The following is a 19355-nucleotide window of genomic DNA, read 5'->3' as shown; positions in this document are numbered from 1 at the left end:
GTCAGGCTAGTTATAATGCAGGTAAGAGAGATGGTCAGGCTAGTTATAATGCAGGTAAGAGAGATGGTTAGGCTAGTTAAATGACTGGTTAGAGAGATGGTCAGGCTAGTTATAATGCAGGTAAGAGAGATGGTTAGGCTAGTTAAATGACTGGTTAGAGAGATGGTCAGGCTAGTTATAATGCAGGTAAGAGAGATGGTCAGGCTAGTTAAATGACTGGTTAGAGAGATGGTCAGGCTAGTTATAATGCAGGTAAGAGAGATGGTCAGGCTAGTTATAATGCAGGTAAGAGAGATGGTTAGGCTGGTTATAATGCAAGTATGAGAGATGGTCAGGCTAGTTAAATGACTGGTTAGAGAGATGGTCAGGCTAGTTATAATGCAGGTAAGAGAGATGGTCAGGCTAGATATGTCACTGGATAGAGGGGTGGTTAGGCTAGTTATATCGCTGGTTAGAGGGGTGGTTAGGCTAGTTATATGGCAGGAAGGAGAGGTGGCTAGGCTAGATATGTTGCTGTTAGAGGGTGGTTAGGCTAGTTATGTGGCAGGAAGGAGAGGTGGCTAGGCTAGATATGTTGCTGTTAGAGGGGTGGTTAGGCTAGTTATGTGGCAGGAAGGAGAGGTGGCTAGGCTAGATATGTCGCTGGTTAGAGGGGTGGTTAGGCTAATTATGTGGCAGGAAGGAGAGGTGGCTAGGCTAGATATGTTGCTGTTAGAGGGTGGTTAGGCTAATTATGTGGCAGGAAGGAGAGTTGGCTAGGCTAGATATGTTGCTGTTAGAGGGTGGTTAGGCTAGTTATGTGGCAGGAAGGAGAGGTGGCTAGGCTAGATATGTTGCTGTTAGAGGGTGGTTAGGCTAGTTATGTGGCAGGTAAGAGAGGTAGTTAGATGGCAGGTTAGAAAGATGGTCAGGCTTGTCACATTGTTGAGTGCAAGTCCTTGTACCAAGTATAGTATATTACAGTAGACATTTATTCCTTCTCCATAACCAACCTCTGATTGAGATATTGTGTTCAAAACAGGAAACACAAAACCATCCCATCTCCACCTAGTGATCTGTGGACAGTATGGAGATTGAGTCTTTTTAGAGAATATGTGGATAATGGTTGTCACACTAGAAATGACATGCAAATGTAGTCATAAAATGTAAGTATCAAGTCATCAGGTGCACAAGTAACATTGGTCTGAAGTTACTATTCAGGGTTGGGTTCCAACAGCCTGTTGGTTTGTAGATTAAGGGTTTGAATCAAAGATTCAGGAAAATCCTGAAATGACTACAGTAAGCAAAATTATGTTTTATCCAGAATGGGAAACATCTACAAAGTGAGCTCTCACAAAGAGTGTATCAGCTCAAGCAACTGAGATATCTTTCATCACAACCAGGTAAACATCACAACCAGGTAAACATGTCTTGTTGGTGGGCACTAGGTGGTAAACATGCATTAAAGGTGAGATATGGCTTGACACTAGCTGGTCAACCTGCATTGGTGGTGAGATATCCTTTGACACTAGCTGGTCAACCTTCACTGGAGGTGAGATATAGTTTGACACTAGCTGGTCAACCTGCATTGGTGGTGAGATATCCTTTGACTCTAGCTGGTTAACCTGCATTGGAGGTGAGATATAGTTTGACACTAGCTAGTCAACCTGCATTGGAGGTGAGATATAGTTTGACACTAGCTGGTCAACCTGCATTGGAGGTGAGATATAATTTGACACTAGCTGGTCAACCTGCATTGGAGGTGAGATATCCTTTGATACTAGCTGGTCAACCTGCATTGGAGGTGAGATATAGTTTGACACTAGCTGGTCAACCTGCATTGGTGGTGAGATATCCTTTAACACTAGCTGGTCAACCTGCATTGGAGGTGAGATATCCTTTGACTCTAGCTGGTTAACCTGCATTGGAGGCGAGATATAGTTTGACACTAGCTGGTCAACCTGCATTGGTGGTGAGATATCCTTTGACACTAGCTGGTCAACCTTCACTGGAGGTGAGATATAGTTTGACACTAGCTGGTCAACCTGCATTGGTGGTGAGATATCCTTTGACTCTAGCTGGTTAACCTGCATTGGAGGTGAGATATAGTTTGACACTAGCTGGTCAACCTGCATTGGAGGTGAGATATAGTTTGACACTAGCTGGTCAACCTGCATTGGAGGTGAGATATAATTTGACACTAGCTGGTCAACCTGCATTGGAGGTGAGATATCCTTTGATACTAGCTGGTCAACCTGCATTGGAGGTGAGATATAGTTTGACACTAGCTGGTCAACCTGCATTGGTGGTGAGATATCCTTTGACTCTAGCTGGTTAACCTGCATTGGAGGTGAGATATCCTTTAACACTAGCTGGTCAACCTGCATTGGAGGTGAGATATCCTTTGACTCTAGCTGGTTAACCTGCATTGGAGGCGAGATATAGTTTGACACTAGCTGGTCAACCTGCATTGGAGGTGAGATATCCTTTGACTCTAGCTGGTTAACCTGCATTGGAGGTGAGATATCCTTTGATAATGATCTCATAATCATGTCATTTTATACCAAGGACAAAATGACAATTCTTCAAAAAAAAAAGATGTAGCTGGTTTATTTCAAATACAACATATTTTTACAGCATGAACACAATGAATGATGGAATGACGTTATCTCCTTCCTTCTCCGTTATCTCCTAGTATTGATGTCCCCAGTAGTTTACCCAGCTGATATTATCCTGACCACATGTTACCGATTCATGATGAGAAATGTAGAAATTGCAGGTTAAATCATCAATGGTGTGTGCAATGATGTCCTGTAAAATATATCGTGCTATAGTTTATTGATGTTTGTGTCTCAGTTTGTATTGTTTGATCATTTTGATGACTGGCTCCACAACCGCTGATGGATCCCGGTACAGCATGTGATGGTCAGCCCCATTCACCACGATGTGTGTCGCATGGGGCAGGTCTCTGGAGATCAGTGATTGTTCAGACTTAGCCCATGCCTGAAAGAATTTAATTTTCAGTCAGCAGACACATTTTGGGGGGAAAGACTTGGTTTATTTCCTGTTATTTCCCTAAACTATAACCTGAAAGGTACTTTCAAACCAATTACAAACTGTATGTTCACCCTCCTCCAAAAATAGGTTACAAAAATTGACAACTCATCTAAAATATTCACTATAGGAATATTCACATATTGAAAAGTATTCTTTTACATCTGTGTTAATGCACCGGCAAACTGTAGCGCAAATGGGTTGCGCAACACATAGAATATGACAAGTCTTCGTATATGCAAGCGAAGCGAGCAAAGGTTGGCAACATACTTTCCTCACTTCGGATCGAAACATATTTTTCATGTCAAAATAAAATATCGCCACCATCAAAGGTACACTTCCATTCCCTCACTTGACTGTGCTCTTTCATTTCTTACCCCATGTTGAGTAATTACTCACGTGAAATATGTTTTATTCAACATTTTAAGCGCCACTCGTGGTATTCACATCGTTCTTCGCCTTCATTACCCCTGCCAGTTTCCGGTTGAACGGAGTGACAGAACAAGAATAAGCAAAAATTAGAAAGAAACAGCACATTGACTAATTTTATCATGAACCTGTTGGGGTTTATTTGTCTTATCTGTCGTCGCTATTGGTAAAAGTATCGTAACATTTATTGTACATATAAACACTTCTGGCGCAATGGGCGAATGAAGCGTATTCCATGTAGAATAATACCCTCCTGTTCTTCGCTCTGTTCAACCGGAAGCTGGAAGGGGGAATGGAGGTGAAGAACGGTCTGATATACCACGAGTTGCGCTTAAAATGTTGAATAAAAAATATTTCATGTGAGTAACTGTTCAACATCGGGTTGGAAGTGTGACACCGCAACCAAGTGAAGAAATGGGAATATACTTTTGATGGTGGCGATTTTTCACTTTGACATGAAAGATATTTTTCGAACTGAAGCGAGGAAAGTATGTTGCCAACCTTTTCTCGCTTTGCTCACATGAAAGAAGACTGGTCATTTTCTCTAAGCTGCGCAACCCATTTGCGCTACAGTTTGCCTGTGGTTAATGGAAACAGGTGTTTAAGCTTATGTCTTGGTTAAGGATATCAGTCACTGGATTGTCTGGTCCAGATTTAATTATTTAAAAAACAACAATTACATAGTGGGAATAATGCTGAGTGTGGCATTAAAACCAAATAGAGCTGATGTTTCTACTTGTTACCACTAATTGTGGCCCTGAGAACAGCTACAGCTGAGGACACCTACAGGCATGCTACAGGTGGGTGTGGCCAGTACCTTGTTAAGGGGGCTGGGGATCTGTTCATCATAGTAGTTCCCAGTAATGAGAGTGACTGAGATGTTTTTAGGAACTGACTTCATGAGGCGTAGTGTTCTGGAAGAAAACAAAACACAAGTTCTATCAATACAAATTACAGTTGAAATGGTCTTTGATATATAATACAGAATTAAGAGACACAGCTCCAGCCAGTTACCCCTTTTCAGTTTGACCCTTGTTATTTGTTATTGCTGAAGTAAAAATCAAGTTTGTTAATAGCACTTCTAGAGTGAGTGAGTCTTGTTTTGTGAGCAAGTGAGTGGGTTTAGTTTTACGCTGATTCTAGCAATATTCCAGAAATATCATTCCAGGGGACACCAGAGATGGGCTTCACAGGAGTCTGACAAGTGAACTTTCGGGTGGTATCTACATTGAGAATGAGAAGGGAAGTCCTTAGTCCTGTATGCCATTCCCAGACTGCAAGTTAGAAAGTCAACACCACAAGTTGGGAATTGGTCAAAGTATTGATGTTTCAGCCATGGAAGAAATGTCAACCTGACCTCAAACTGAAGCTGTGGTGACATAGTCCAATGTATATATCATGATGCACTGGTACATGAAACAGAAAAATGTCAAGTAAGTTCTCACTTTATCTGTGAAAATGTTTCATTGATGAAGTGATGCTCGTCTACCACGGAGCTCAGGTGTCGGGGGTTGCACAAAAGGTATTTCTACAACAGAGAAGAGTGCTACATAAACAAGGGACAAAAACATGCAAAATATTGTTGCAACTTCACAAAAGCTTTCCCAGACCTCAGGAACTGACCTGTCCATCTCTACTTCCAGGGGTAGCTCTGCCCTCCTCCCCTTTATGAACTCTCATTCCCATATGTCAGCATAGCAACACCCTCATCATTCTGGATGCTGCATCAGCAACACCCCAAAGGTAGCCCCACAATCTCCCTCTGTCCTGAGAACTATCCTGCTTAATTTTCAACGGTATGGAAAGTCCCACCTAAAGCTTGAGGGGTAGTGCCACCCACCTTCTGACCCAAGGACTAGCCTACCTCATCATCACCTTAAGGGCAGTGGCACTATGTGTTTAGCCTGAAAACTAAACTGCCTTATTGCCACCAGTGGGGGTAGCTCCACAGTCCACCTGCCCCATCATCCCCGAGGACTGACCTGCCTCATGTTTAACTCTACTGGTAGCCCCACCCTCACTCTTACCCAGGGACTGACCTGCCTCATGTCTAACTCTACTGGTAGCCCCACCCTCACTCTTCCCCAGGGACTGACCTGCCTCATGTCTAACTCTACTGGTAGCCCCACCCTCAGTCTTCCCCAGGGACTGACCTGCCTCATGTCTAACTCTACTGGTAGCTCCACCCTCACTCTTACCCAGGGACTGACCTGCCTCATGTCTAACTCTACTGGTAGCCCCACCCTCTCTCTTCCCCAGGGGACTGACCTGCCTCATCTCCACCTCTACTGGTAGCCCCACCCTCTCTCTTCCCCAGGGGACTGTCCTGCCTCATCTCCATCTCTACTGGTAGCCCCACCCTCTCTCTTCCCCAGGGAACTGTCCTGCTCATCTCCACCTCTACTGGTAGCCCCACCCTCTCTCTTCCCCAGGGAACTGTCCTGCCTCATCTCCATCTCTACTGGTAGCCCCACCCTCTCTCTTCCCCAGGGAACTGTCCTGCCTCATCTCCACCTCTACTGGTAGCCCCACCCTTTCTCTTCCCCAGGGGACTGACCTGCCTCATCTCCACCTCTACTGGTAGCCGACCCGTGAAGGTTCCGGGGTAGAATAGGCCTTCAGCAACCCATGCTTGCCATAACAGGCGACTCAGCTTGTCGTAAGAGGCGACTAACGGGATCGGGTGGTCAGGCTCGCTGACTTGGTTGACGCATGTCATCGGTTCCCAATTGCGCAGATCGATGCTCATGTTGTTGATCACTGGATTGTCTGGTCCAGACTCGATTATTTACAGACCGCCGCCATATAGCTGTAATATTGCTGAGTGCGGCGTAAAACTAAACTCACTCACTCACTCTACTGGTAGCCCCACCCTTTCTCTTCCCCAGGGGACTGACCTGCCTCATCTCCACCTCTACTGGTAGCCCCACCCTTTCTCTTCCCCAGGGAACTGTCCTGCCTCATCTCCACCTCTACTGGTAGCCCCACCCTCTCTCTTCCCCAGGGAACTGTCCTGCCTCATCTCCATCTCTACTGGTAGCCCCACCCTCTCTCTTTCCCAGGGGACTGACCTGCCTCATCTCCATCTCTACTGGTAGCCCCACCTTCTCTCTTCCCCAGGGGATTGACCTGCCTCATCTCCACCTCTACTGGTAGCCCCACCCTCTCTCTTCCCCAGGGGACTGACCTGCCTCATCTCCACCTCTACTGGTAGCCCCACCCTCTCTCTTCCCCAGGGGATTGACCTGCCTCATCTCCACCTCTACTGGTAGCCCCACCCTCTCTCTTCCCCAGGGGACTGTCCTGCCTCATCTCCATCTCTACTGGTAGCCCCACCCTTTCTCTTCCCCAGGGGACTGACCTGCCTCATCTCCACCTCTGCAGGCAGTTCCATCCCAGCCAGAGGGTGCTTCAAGATGCCCACCATCAGGGCTAGTCTCGTGAGACCCAGTGCTGCACCCAGCTGGAAGGACTGGTATGTTGGAATCAGCTGGCCAAACCTGGAGGAATGTGGATCTTAGAAACAGACCAAGTGGTTTATCTAACAAGTGTTTGCAATGTCCTCTGCTGCTAAAGAAGAATGAAAACTTTTTAACATATTCAAAACTCTTTACTTTTTGCTCACACACAAGAGGCGTGAAATGATTGGTGTCTGGATAATCACCCAACGTAGGCTGTCAACAAAACAGAGGACACTGGTTGCAATGTTTTATGGAATATTGCGTTAACATAAGTTCGGAAAGTGGAAAAAGTGTTGTGGTCATATTGAAAATAAGATCAAGTCACCCAAATCGGCGGATGTTGCACAATCTCCTAATGTAGATTCACCAAACGTAGGCTGTCATCAAATTTGAAGACATCAAATAAAATAGTTCATGAGATAAGTTGAATGAAAACTTTTTAACATATTCAAAACTCTTTACTTTTTGCTCACACACAAGAGGCGTGAAATGATTGGTGTCTGGATAATCACCCAACGTAGGCTGTCAACAAAACAGAGGACACTGGTTGCAATGTTTTATGGAATATTGCGTTAACATAAGTTCGGAAAGTGGAAAAAGTGTTGTGGTCATATTGAAAATAAGATCAAGTCACCCAAATCGGCGGATGTTGCACAATCTCCTAATGTAGATTCACCAAACGTAGGCTGTCATCAAATTTGAAGACATCAAATAAAATAGTTCATGAGATAAGTTGAAGAGTGTGAAAAGTGTTCAAAGCTTGAAAATGAGCTCAAGGTCACCAAAACTGACTAGTGTCTGCATAATCCCCCAATGTAAGCTGTCACCAAATTTGGAGATATTGGGCACAATGGTTCATGAGATATCACATTAACAAGAATCGCAACTTATGTATGTACATACGGATGGACGTACAGACATCGCTAAATATATACATAGTCCCACACTCTGTGTTGCGGTGGGGGACAATTAGGCATTTTCAGGGTTTCTTGATTAACTGACAAGAAGATCCGACAAGGTTCAGTGTCAACCAAATTTTTCAACCAAACCACATGATCCTTTAGTGAACTTTTACAACATCAATAGGTTGCTGGACCCTATTTTAACCATAGTCACTGATAAGTATAGTAATTTAATATCAAACAAATGTTATAGGTAGGTATTTCCTTGTTTGACAGGAAAGGAAACACCTGTTCACACGTTTGATACATAGAGAGAAACCAATCCCAGTAGGCCTGACTAGAAGCAAACACATGGCTGGTGAATGTGACTGAAACTGACCAGTACTGTGTCCACACACCCTGGTCCTGCTCAAACAGTCTCTCCGACAGTGGGTTGATTAGTACCAGGCCAAGGACATTGCTGAAACACAGATGAGGGATCATGGTAAACCGGTAACCTTGTTGCTGTAAATGCTGTACATTTGGGTGCAGAACTCACCATGCATGCACTGGGTTTAGAACCCACCTCTTTAAATGTCAGCATACAGCTCATCCCTCGTATATGGCAGCGCTTGACTCGCCCCTCGTACATGTTGACATACACCCGTCCCTCGTACATGTCAGTGTATGACTCACCCCATATAAATATCAGTGTATGACACAACCTTCTCACATGTAATCATACAACTCACCCTTCATAGATTTCAGAGTATAACTCAGTGCACAACTCACCTCTCATAATGTCAGTGTACAACTCACCTCTCATAATGTCAGTGTACAACTCAGCCCTCATACATGTCAGCAAACAACTCACCCCTTGTAATGTCAGAGTACAACTCACCACTGGTACATGTCAGCGTACCACTCATCCCTTATACATGTAACCATACAACTCACCTCTTGTTCATGTTAACATGTAACATACAACTCACCCCTCGTAATGTCAGTGTACAACTCATCCCTCAAATGCATTGATATACAACTCACCCATTGTACATGTCAGTGTACAGCTCACCCCTTGTAATGTCAGCGTACATGTTGGCGTACAACTCCTCCCTCTTACATGTTGGCGTACAACCCACCCCTCATACATGTCAGTATACAACTCCTCCCTTGTACATGTTGACGTACAACTCACCCCTCGTGTGCATCACAGTATAATTTACCCCCATACTTGTCAGTCAAGAACTCACCCCTCGTGTCTGTAGGCAACTCACCCCTTACATATGTCAGTTTACAACTCACCCCTTGTACATGTCAGTGTACAACTCACCCCTCATACAGCTGGGTGTAGAACATGCTGACCAGCGCCCCAAGCTCTGCTCCAACCAGAATGAATGGTTGAGGCTGCTGGCTGCTGACAGTGAAGAGCTGGTTGAAATCGTCCACCATCCTGGTAACAATCACTACAGTTATGCATCCCAAAATGCACAAAACAATTTAAAAAAAATACAAAATGACTTCGAACTTACTAATAACATCACACTGGGCTTTACATGTATGTTCAATACAATTCAGTTATAGGAGACAAGTAAGACAGTAAAGGCTGTAGATGACAGAGTCTCCCCAATGGCCTAACCTCTCCCCCGTGTATGGCTGCCACTGGTTCCTGGTGTACTTCCTCTCCTCTGCTGTCTGGGACTGGTTCTGAAGACACAATTACAAACACTATGCTGATACTGACTATTACAGTTATCCTAACAACTAATTCATTTTCATATCGTTGAATCTCTGCATAGTTTAAATGAATCTGTCTCATATTCTTGAATCTGGACAATGTTATTAAAATTCCTGCTTACGAATATAATTTTCAAGACTGTTTCATATTCAGGAATCAGTGTCATGTATATTAATCTGAGTGAGTGAGTGAGTGAGTGAGTGAGTTTGTTTTCAGCAGCTTTTAGCAATATTTCAGCAATGTCAGGCGGGGTACACCAGAAATGGGCTTCACACACGTACCCATGTGGGGAATGGAACCCGGGTCTTCTGCATGATGAGCCACTAGGCTACTCCAACACCCCCATGATCCTGTGTCACGTTCACAAATCTGTATGTCACGAAGCTTAAACAAAGTCATACACCAGGTGATGATGACGTTTAAGCTGGGTGAGAACAAGTTGTAAACAGGTACTCACAATATAGGGTCTTTCACTGAATCCAAGTCCTGCCCTGTCATAGATGCACACCTGTAACAGATAACACACTCATACTTCATTAAGAGATATCACATCCAGGTATATCTCCCTTGGATGACTCAGGCTAAGGTTCAGCTTCAAAACCTCATAGTTTCAGAGAACATGTCTAAACTGTTGAAAATCACAAAAGACTTAACTTCCGGTCCAATGATATTTGTTTAATCATAGCCACAACCATTATGATCTAAGCTCAATTGCTCCAGACACCAAGAGGTACCATGACGTTGATTCCTTACCTTGGCATGTTTAGACAGTTTTGGCCACACCAGCGTCCATACATCCGAGGTCATCCCTGTTGGAGCATCTAGAATCACTACAACATGTGAGTTGAAGGGATATATTATCTTGGGTCCTCTAGTCACTGGTAAGGAATGAGTGAGAACCGAAACCATCAGGCCACCCTGTCGCCATAATAACAATAAGGCAGGGATTATTCATCATTTGATGATGTTATATCTAGGAATGATGATGACATTGCACCTGCTTTGCTTGTAAACACTGTGTCAGCCTGCGCGAGTCATTGTGAAATTAATCCTTCTACTTCAAGGAACTGTCAGTCAAACAAGGGGCATAATTATAACTATGATTATACAATGCCATTTAAACAGTGGTCAAATGTAACATCTGTTATATTTGGGATAACACTTTCTTAGTATAGTATAAATTCTAGTACTTTTTTTTAGTTGAGTCCCATCCGAGATTCAAACTCACACCCTCAGATTGAGGCACTTAAGTGGCTGCACACAAACGTCAGCAGCCTAACCCACGCAGCCACAGCGGTAATTATAACTGGTGAGACAGCACATGCAAGTGCGTGACAATGGCTTTGTGCATTTCATGATTCTGGTAGCCAAGTACACTGACTGCAATATACATCGGCATGGAAGAGGTATAAAGACTTCTGGTCACATAAAGCTTGTTGCTATCAGAATAGCTTTGTTGTCTGCTCTATCAAACATTATGATCATGGCAATGTATTTTCCATCATTTTTGCTTGTGTTTAATGAATACCATGAGTAAAGTGTGATGGCAAACCTGTGGGTGGCCCCTTGCCTTCACACATCATGAACAGCTTCTGTCCCCAGCCAACATCATACAGCTCACCTGTTGAAACAATACATCATACAGCACAGCTCACCTGTTGAAACAACAATACATCATACAGCTCACCTGTTGAAACAACAATACTTGCTGCTTTTTATCGTATGAAAGAGCAATACACGCTGCAGTTTACACCATAAACAAAGAGCCAGCTGAGCCAGTTTAAATTATGTTTATTTGCTTTGGTTGCATCTAAGCTTTAATATTATTATGAGCATTGTGAGGCAACTGTACATTTTCATTGTATGTGATGGGAATCCCCTTTTAACAACACTGACACAGCAAGAACTACATTGATCTGCTGTTAAACATCACATTTCTTGCAGCATGATAAAGTGAATTTAAGAGTACCAACTTGAAGAAGAAGAACAACAAACGTTGCAGTTTTGAAAGCTCTTTCATTTCAATTGATTATATCACCTTTCTTTTCTGAAAACCCACAACTAAATTGTGAATCACACTTGGCATAATGTATATTCATGTCCACAACTGACCATGTTTAATGTTTTTAGCCTTCATATAACAAACATAGGAGTAGCTTGTGGAACATGCTGTGACTATGCTATTACATTTCTAATAGTGTCATCTGAACTATTATAAAAGTAGGTTTGAGTCTGATCATGGTATGCATCAGAAGAAACAGTAGATACAGATAAGCTCCTTTGTAACTACTCACCACTACTCTAGATACATCAGCAGTACAATGCACATGAAATATGAGATACTCACTCTAGGAGCACATTTCTCTGACAACAACTTCTTGAGGTATGGCCAATGTTTTAGATACCTGTGGGTTTCAGAGAGCTGTATTCCTTCTGGAGAGAGGCATAGTTGATGAATGGTGGGATTATAATGAACAGAAGGATGTATTTGAGGGAGGCAACACATCGGGCTGTCAAACTTCTCCCTTGTTGAGTCTCTGTAACACACTTCTTGGGCTTCTTGACCTGGAAAATGCAAAACAAACACTGTAGAGAAAACCTCCAACTTAATCAACCATGATCCATATATTCATGTAGCGACAGCATGGTATGGGCTGATTACTGGGAACATACTATAGCTCAAGACAAATAATTACAATTACGCTTGCAGTTCAATCTAGTTTTACTGATTTTATCATCAGTTCCATCTATTTGACTGGTAAAAAACACATAGGAACAAAAATACATCTTATCCCAGAATACAAGTCTCATATTTTTATTCCACCTAGAATATCTGAAAAAAACATATATCACAAATATAAAAACTGAGCGCGGTGGAGAATCTCCAGGAGATAACATTTAGATATTGCCACATATACATGAGAAGAAGTCATATAATGAAAATCTAGTATATTATATCAATAAACTTTAGGCTTTACCATGTTCCACCAATTTTACACAATGTCAGTGAAACCAAAACGAGATTTAGAGAGATTGTGAATAGTATCTGTAATTAGGCAGTAACTGCTTTCCACTTGATATTTGCTCCATGACCCTCCCACTTCATTTTTTGTCTGATAAGCGTGAGGCCGAACCTGCGTTAGTCAGTGAGCGTTATGCAAATCCTCTTACATGCTTTTTGTCACTGCTACCGGCCGTGTCCTCATCTTGTTGAGCCTTGTGTATTCCCCCTGCCACTAACGGCGGTGATGTCGCCGGCCTTCTCCGTGGAGGCATTACAGTGATCTGTGTTTACAACACGTGGACAGGAAGGACTTTCCCCACAGTGGCCTCGTTTTCGACGGGGATTTCCTACTTCCGTATTTACAAACACACTCATGAGTGTAATACTTCAGACTAACATGTTATTATACATGGGCGAATCCAGGAATTTTGAAAGGAGGAGTAGACTAACAACTTGTCTCTGAAATGAACATATTTTACTGGAAAAAAAGAGTAAAAAAATATAATATAATGAAATGGAGTCTGACACTTCCTTCTTTTTTCCCTTTTCCTGAAGCTAGACTTGCCACATTTTCTAGACCGGCATGGGTTTTGTTGGATATATTTGCTTCAGGGTCTATACGACAGACTTAAAGGAGGTTCGGGGGGTTCTAGTACAGCAAAAATAAAGCAATGTCGGTGTTCAATAATATTTATGATTCTATGAAAAGAACCTAGAATATTTTGGGGTTCGATAGACTAAGAACTAATCTATATGGTCTCTGCCGAAATGAACATATATTACGAACAAAAGTTCAGAGTTAAAAAACATGACGTAATGAAGAACAGCCCAGAGACTTTCTACATTTTGCCACATTTTCTAGACTTTCTAGCTGTAGATTATCCCTGGTGAAGCAATGTCTGGTGAGGGGGACCAATTGTCATTTAACGCAGAGGATGGTGAGAGGAAAAGACTGTCCACACACACAATCGATTAACGTGACGGGAATCCGCATTACACTTATCCGATCTCAAATACACTTGCAGTTGAAGCTGGTGGTCCCCATATGATTCAATTTGATTGGTTCTTCCTTATCTAAGAGTGACGTAATTTTGTCCTTATGGTCGGATCATACCCAAAGTATATATCACAATTCCAAGCATTTCCAGATGATTCCTGGGAATAAGGCATAGCAGTCAAACAAAGGAACCTATGTTGAGGCAGAGCTAATCTACACCGTATATATTGTCACCCTGGTTGTGGACGGTATCCATCGGTGCGAGTGTCGATAAATAAGAACCTGACACAGAAACACTTATAAATAAACACCACGGCGAGCTGATCAACATTTTCCTTGGAGCCGTGAGTATTTAGTTCAAGAACTTTCGCATTTACTTCAATAGCATTTGGTTTTCACTACAGAATGCCTCAGATGAAATCTTTGAAGTTTCCCTCAATGACATTCTGACTTCAATGCTGACAAGTATATATGTTGAATATCAATAACACCCTTAACTGCATGTGCAGTCATACGAAACGCAACCCCACACTCTCATTGAGTCATCATTTTATTTACCATTTCATAAATAATCTCCAGTCCAGTCGATCTTCGGGTGGTCACGCCACATATATATTTTGAGACATTTAATATGATGCTTTTCTCAGGGTATCATGTATCACACTCGTTTACATGTCTCAACATAAATGTTGTGAAAGACAGGTAGGGTGTTAATCAATATATGAGACATATTCAACACACAGAGAGCAAAACAGAGAAAGCAAAAGGAGAGCAAACACTATTTGAGATGACCCCTAGTGCCAGGTGGCAGCGCAGGCATTTCATGTCAAATCTGTCCGCCAGGTGAGTCGACGATCCGCCGCCATACCAGGCTTACCATACCATAGTCTGATCTTTTCAGCATCTATTCGTATTTTACGTGTAAATGTGCTCTTCTGGGTGTCCTTCTAAGCACCCCACTGAATGCCCAGTTAGGCCGAAGTGATGTGAATTTTAGTTATACAGTGTAACAGCCTAAAACAGTTTTTTTTCTATTTCCGACTGTACTTGAACCACAACGTCATTCTCAGTGCCCCCTTTCCTCTTTGATATGGTGTTGTCTGTATCTCTGGGGCTTCAAACGTTAAAACCAACCATCGAGGGATATCCTGTCACTGACGGGGTCTTAGCTGCGTAAAGTTCTATCCTCTGGTCTCCTCACACACCTCGAGGATTGTGACCAGTCTGATATATGTCGACCTGTTTCACTGGACGAAGTACGAGCTGCACTCTCCAAGGCAAAGAAGGGGAAAGCAAGTGGATTTGATAACATCCGCACTGAAATTCTTAACAATGAAGTGTGTATACGATATTTACATAGACCTTCTACAATTTGTTTTAGTACTGGACGTATCTGTGTCAGTTGGAATAAAGGCATTATCAACCCCATCCCTACAGCACTGATGGAAGACACCAGAGACCCGTTATCTCACAGGGGACTTACCATCACATGTGCTTCCTATTAACTGTTTTGCAGTATCTTTAATACAAGACTATCGACCTACATAGAAGAGAACAAGGTCTAAGAGGATAACCAGGACGATTTCAGAAGTGGTTGATCTATCACTGAACATGTTTCATCACCTACGCCTATTACTGAAACACGCAAATCCATGAAAAAGTCTCCTGTTACAGCCTTTATCGACCTACGTAAGGCATATAACTGTATTGATCTTTCTATACTGTGCTCGAGATAACTAAAGACGAACATGAAAGGTAAAATGCTTAATGTCATTACCTCCCTTTATAGAACTGTCGAATGCTGTGTGAGATTAAGCGGTAGATATGTTTCCTGGTTTCATTACAGTGCGGACTGAAACAGGGATGTTTACTTTCCCCTTTACTTTGTAATATTTACATATACTATTAATAATTTATCCGTCGGCGTTGTCATAAACGACAATACTGTTGGAGCGCTCGCCTACGCTGTTATTGGTTTTACTTCCTGAGCAGGAAAGTTGTTGCTGGATTGTCTCAACAGCTGTTGTGGGACCAACTCGATGATTGTCGTCAACAAGGGGAAATCCAAGATCATCCACTTTAGGTCAGTATCAACACCCTCAACACCTGATAGTTTTACCTGTGGAAAAGATGCTTTGGTGACCATTGACTTTTATATTTACCTTGGAATTCTTTCAACAGAGCACCCTATACAACCGAATGGCGATGGCATCGGCCAGCTCAGCTATAGCAGAGCTCAAGGATTGCTCATTTTCATGTACAAGGTTTCAGGAGCAGAATTCGACACTTCTACTGAGTTACACGACTCTATGGTGTGGTCAGTTATCGCATACAGCGCCAGTGTATGGGGAACCCTACAATATGTCCTGCATAGACGCAGTACAGAGCGGGGCTATGTGCTTCTTCATCGGTCGACGACGTTTGCTCCTAACAATGTAGTGGGGGCTGGGTCCGTCTGACCGTCCGACAGTGGGGATGTGTGACACGCCTCTATATGCGACTTCGCAACATTGGACTCCGATAAACTAACTCACCACACTTTCATATGGACTCACCAGTGGGCTGCTATGTATAAGAGATTCCAATTATTCAGGAAGCCATAAATCAGTTACTGTACAATCAAGTGGGAATGGGACACTTCACAGCTGAAGAGCACTTTACCACGGGAGATTCTACTAAGACAAGACGGAAGAAGCTGTTCGTAATGAGTTTTTATCTACATGGAAAAGACAAAATACAGAATGTGAACCACGGGATGGAAACAAAGGGAATAAACTCCGCACCTACGGCACTTTCAAGACTGAGTATGCGACCGTACGACATGTTACATCTGTCACCAGTAGATCTCAGATAAGCGCCCTGTCAAGGTTTACATGCGGCATATAGCCAGGAGGATTGAGACTGGACGATACACCAATGCGTCTACAGAAGAGAGGACTTGTCCTGCATGTACACATGCCGTTAGAGACTAGATGCATGTCTTCCTACACTGTCCACTATATATATAGATGTCAGGCATGACCTGTATGTCAAGTGTGTTTTACAGTGACCTGATTCCCCGGTTTTAGTGATGTACAGAAAGTTGGTTATATTCTCTCCTCACCTGAAGTTATCATATTAAGTGCCAAGACCTGCAAAGCTACTTTAACTTCCCGTGCCGTGATATCTTATATCCTAGCTAATCACTTTATCGTGTCAAACGTCTTATTTATGCACATTTATAGGATATTACCCTTTTAAATTTTACACCCTATGTGTGGGTTTTGTGATCACTGCATTCAATTCATGTTTAACAAATACTCTTACAATGTTTCGTTTAATTATATTATGTACTTTTAATGAACTTTGTGATAAACAACAAATTGTTATTTTATGTTATAATTTTCATTTAGACGACATTCAGTGTCATTTCGTTTTACATCGTCTCTCATAACCCATTTTTGGGTGGGTCGCTGTACTTTTACTGTAAAATCTATGTTTAGATTTTGTAATAAGAGGCGAGACGTAAATAAATAATCTGTCTGCCTGTCTGTTCACATAGTGACAGCATATACCTTATTTGACTGCGGCTTTTAGCGTTACAAGTCCCTGTCTCTGTATATCAGCTGAAGTGTATGCAGATATTTGTCGCTTGAGATCCTTCCCGTCTGACTCACTTGACCTCAATACACAGAGGCCATGATTGTTCACTATTTTAACACTACACTATTTTTAGCGTCACGTTATTTCCCCAAAGTGATCGGTACCCGAGATGTTACCTTCTTACATTTGGCAAGTGCCAAGAGAGTAGCCGAAGACTATCACACGCGCTTCAGGCTGATTCCTGGAACAGACTAGATCGGTAAAACATAAAAAAACCTGTGAGTACAACGGGAATGGAGGGTACATATACTGCTCACTATAAATACTGACGCGCCCTTAGCAACACTTGTCCAACCAGTTAGAGACCGTTCATAACTTATGTCTAGGGGGTATTGATTTGATGATGATTTTAAGGTGGAGTACCCAATTTGTTCTGTGTAGGCGGAGTCATCCATTTTCACCACATGCACTGGGTTCAGTTTATGCCCTGATACTATAACTGCGCCATTATCGGGATCGTCACAACAACAAACCCGATATATATATATATATCGTTTCATCACAAGCCCGATCGTTTCATCACAAGCCCGATACGGCTTCATTCCGGAGCTATATATATCGTTTCATCACAAGCCCGATACGGCTTCACTCCGGAGCTGCTTTTATTGTATATATATATCGTTTCATCACAAGCCCGATACGGCTTCACTCCGGAGCTGCTTTTATTGGCGTGTGTGTGTGATATATCACAATAGGTATATACCTATTGTGATAATATCACACACACACGCACACACACACACAGAGAGAGAGAGAGAGAGAGAGAGAGGGGGGGGGGGGTTCTTGTAAATTACGTGGATGTTCTATGACTTGTCATCACTATGCGAGTCAACAACGGCTAAAATACAAACCACTTCCCTGTCGTCTTCAAAGCTGCAGTCATCAGTCCTTCACTCAAAAAGCCCGGCCTCTGTCAAACTTCATATCCAAAAGTTTGGAACGAACTGTAGACATTAAACTCAGGGGTTATAGCTCTTCCAACAATCTCCTAGTAGATGCATGGATCAATTTAGATGTCATTAGATGTCAGCATGATCAAGTTTCAGCATATCTCAGTGCACTCATCTTGGAGAATAGGGCCTCTAGAAACCTCCGGCCAGACGACCCGTGAAAGTCCAGGGTAGAATAGGCCTTCAGCAACCCATGCTTGCCATGAAAGGCGACTATTATTTACAGACCGCCGCCATACAGCTGGAATATTGCTGAATGCAGCGTGAAACTAAACTCACTCACTCCGGCGAGACCACCAACATCCCCTGTCTTTGAGTTTAGTGATGTTGATAAGTCTCTGCTTGAGTCTCCTATTACAGAATTAGAAATAGTTAACGCTGTATCTCGTCTTAAAGCTGTAAAGTCTGCTGGGGTGGATAATGTTACTCCAGAGATGATCAAAACTGCCTTGCCTGAGATAATGACGTTCCTTATTAAAAGCTTTAACTTGGTATTTGACTCCAGATGTTTCCCGTCTGAATGGGCTAAATCAATAATTGTTCCAGTATTTAAAAATGGAAACACGATTAACCCTAACAATTATCGGGGCATCTCTCTGACAAGTGGCGTTGGCAAAACGTTTGTATCTATTATCAATAATAGGCTAACCCAGTGGTCAAATATGAGAGACCTGATTCCAGATTCACAGGCTGGATTTAGAAAAGAATACTCAACCTTTGATCATATTTTTACTCTATACTTAGTAGTCGAGCGATGTTTAACTTTTAGTCAAAGAAAATTGTATGTAGCTTTTGTTGGTTTTAGAAAGGCTTTTGATTCTGTATATAGAAATAAACTGTGGAAGTGCCTGAGAAATAGGGGTCTTAAAGGCAAAATGTTTGATATTATCAGATCAATGTATTCAAATGTAAAGTCTTGCGTTCGATGCGATAATGTTTTCAGCGACTATTTTGATTGCCCGGTTGGTGTTCGACAAGGCTGTGTTCTAAGCCCCATACTTTTTTCATTCTTTATTTAACGAACTATATTTTGACATTATACACTCTGGCAGGCATGGCATCCAATTATCTCCTGATCTTGCTGAACTCTTTATTTTACTTTTTGCTGACGATGTGATGCTAATGCCAAGCACTGTTATTGACCTTCAGAGGCAAATTAATAGACTATCACATTATTCAGATAACTGGCGACTTGGCGTTAATCTTGAAAAGACCAAAAT

The 19355-nt window shown here is 42.5% G+C and overlaps 2 protein-coding genes across 3 annotated transcripts; both read right to left on the bottom strand.

The window, feature by feature from the left end:
* Window positions 1–1637: 1637 nt before the first annotated feature.
* LOC137278729 (microtubule-associated protein 4-like) lies at window positions 1638–2525 on the bottom strand. The gene has a single exon (XM_067811243.1). The coding sequence runs from the start codon at window positions 2523–2525 to the stop codon at window positions 1638–1640; it is 888 nt and encodes a 295-aa protein (XP_067667344.1).
* A 47-nt stretch (window positions 2526–2572) lies between these two features.
* LOC137277555 (uncharacterized) lies at window positions 2573–12884 on the bottom strand. Of its 2 annotated transcripts, none has more exons than XM_067809347.1 (12): window positions 12714–12884; window positions 11948–12107; window positions 11095–11163; window positions 10296–10372; window positions 10000–10050; window positions 9444–9511; window positions 9138–9257; window positions 8205–8285; window positions 6824–6962; window positions 4908–4990; window positions 4280–4376; window positions 2573–2982 (listed from the first exon to the last, which is right to left on the bottom strand). In XM_067809347.1, the coding sequence occupies exons 1-12, from the start codon at window positions 12816–12818 to the stop codon at window positions 2815–2817; spliced, it is 1218 nt and encodes a 405-aa protein (XP_067665448.1). In that variant the 5' UTR covers window positions 12819–12884; the 3' UTR covers window positions 2573–2814. The 2 variants fall into 2 exon arrangements, with proteins under 2 accessions (XP_067665448.1, XP_067665449.1); XM_067809348.1 differs by having other exon boundaries at window positions 10296–10363; window positions 12714–12883.
* Between the last annotated feature and the right edge of the window lie 6471 nt (window positions 12885–19355).

This window comes from Haliotis asinina, chromosome 3 (assembly GCF_037392515.1).
Source record: "Haliotis asinina isolate JCU_RB_2024 chromosome 3, JCU_Hal_asi_v2, whole genome shotgun sequence".
Taxonomy (NCBI): domain Eukaryota; kingdom Metazoa; phylum Mollusca; class Gastropoda; order Lepetellida; family Haliotidae; genus Haliotis; species Haliotis asinina.
This window is presented reverse-complemented; position numbering and strand designations above follow the sequence as displayed.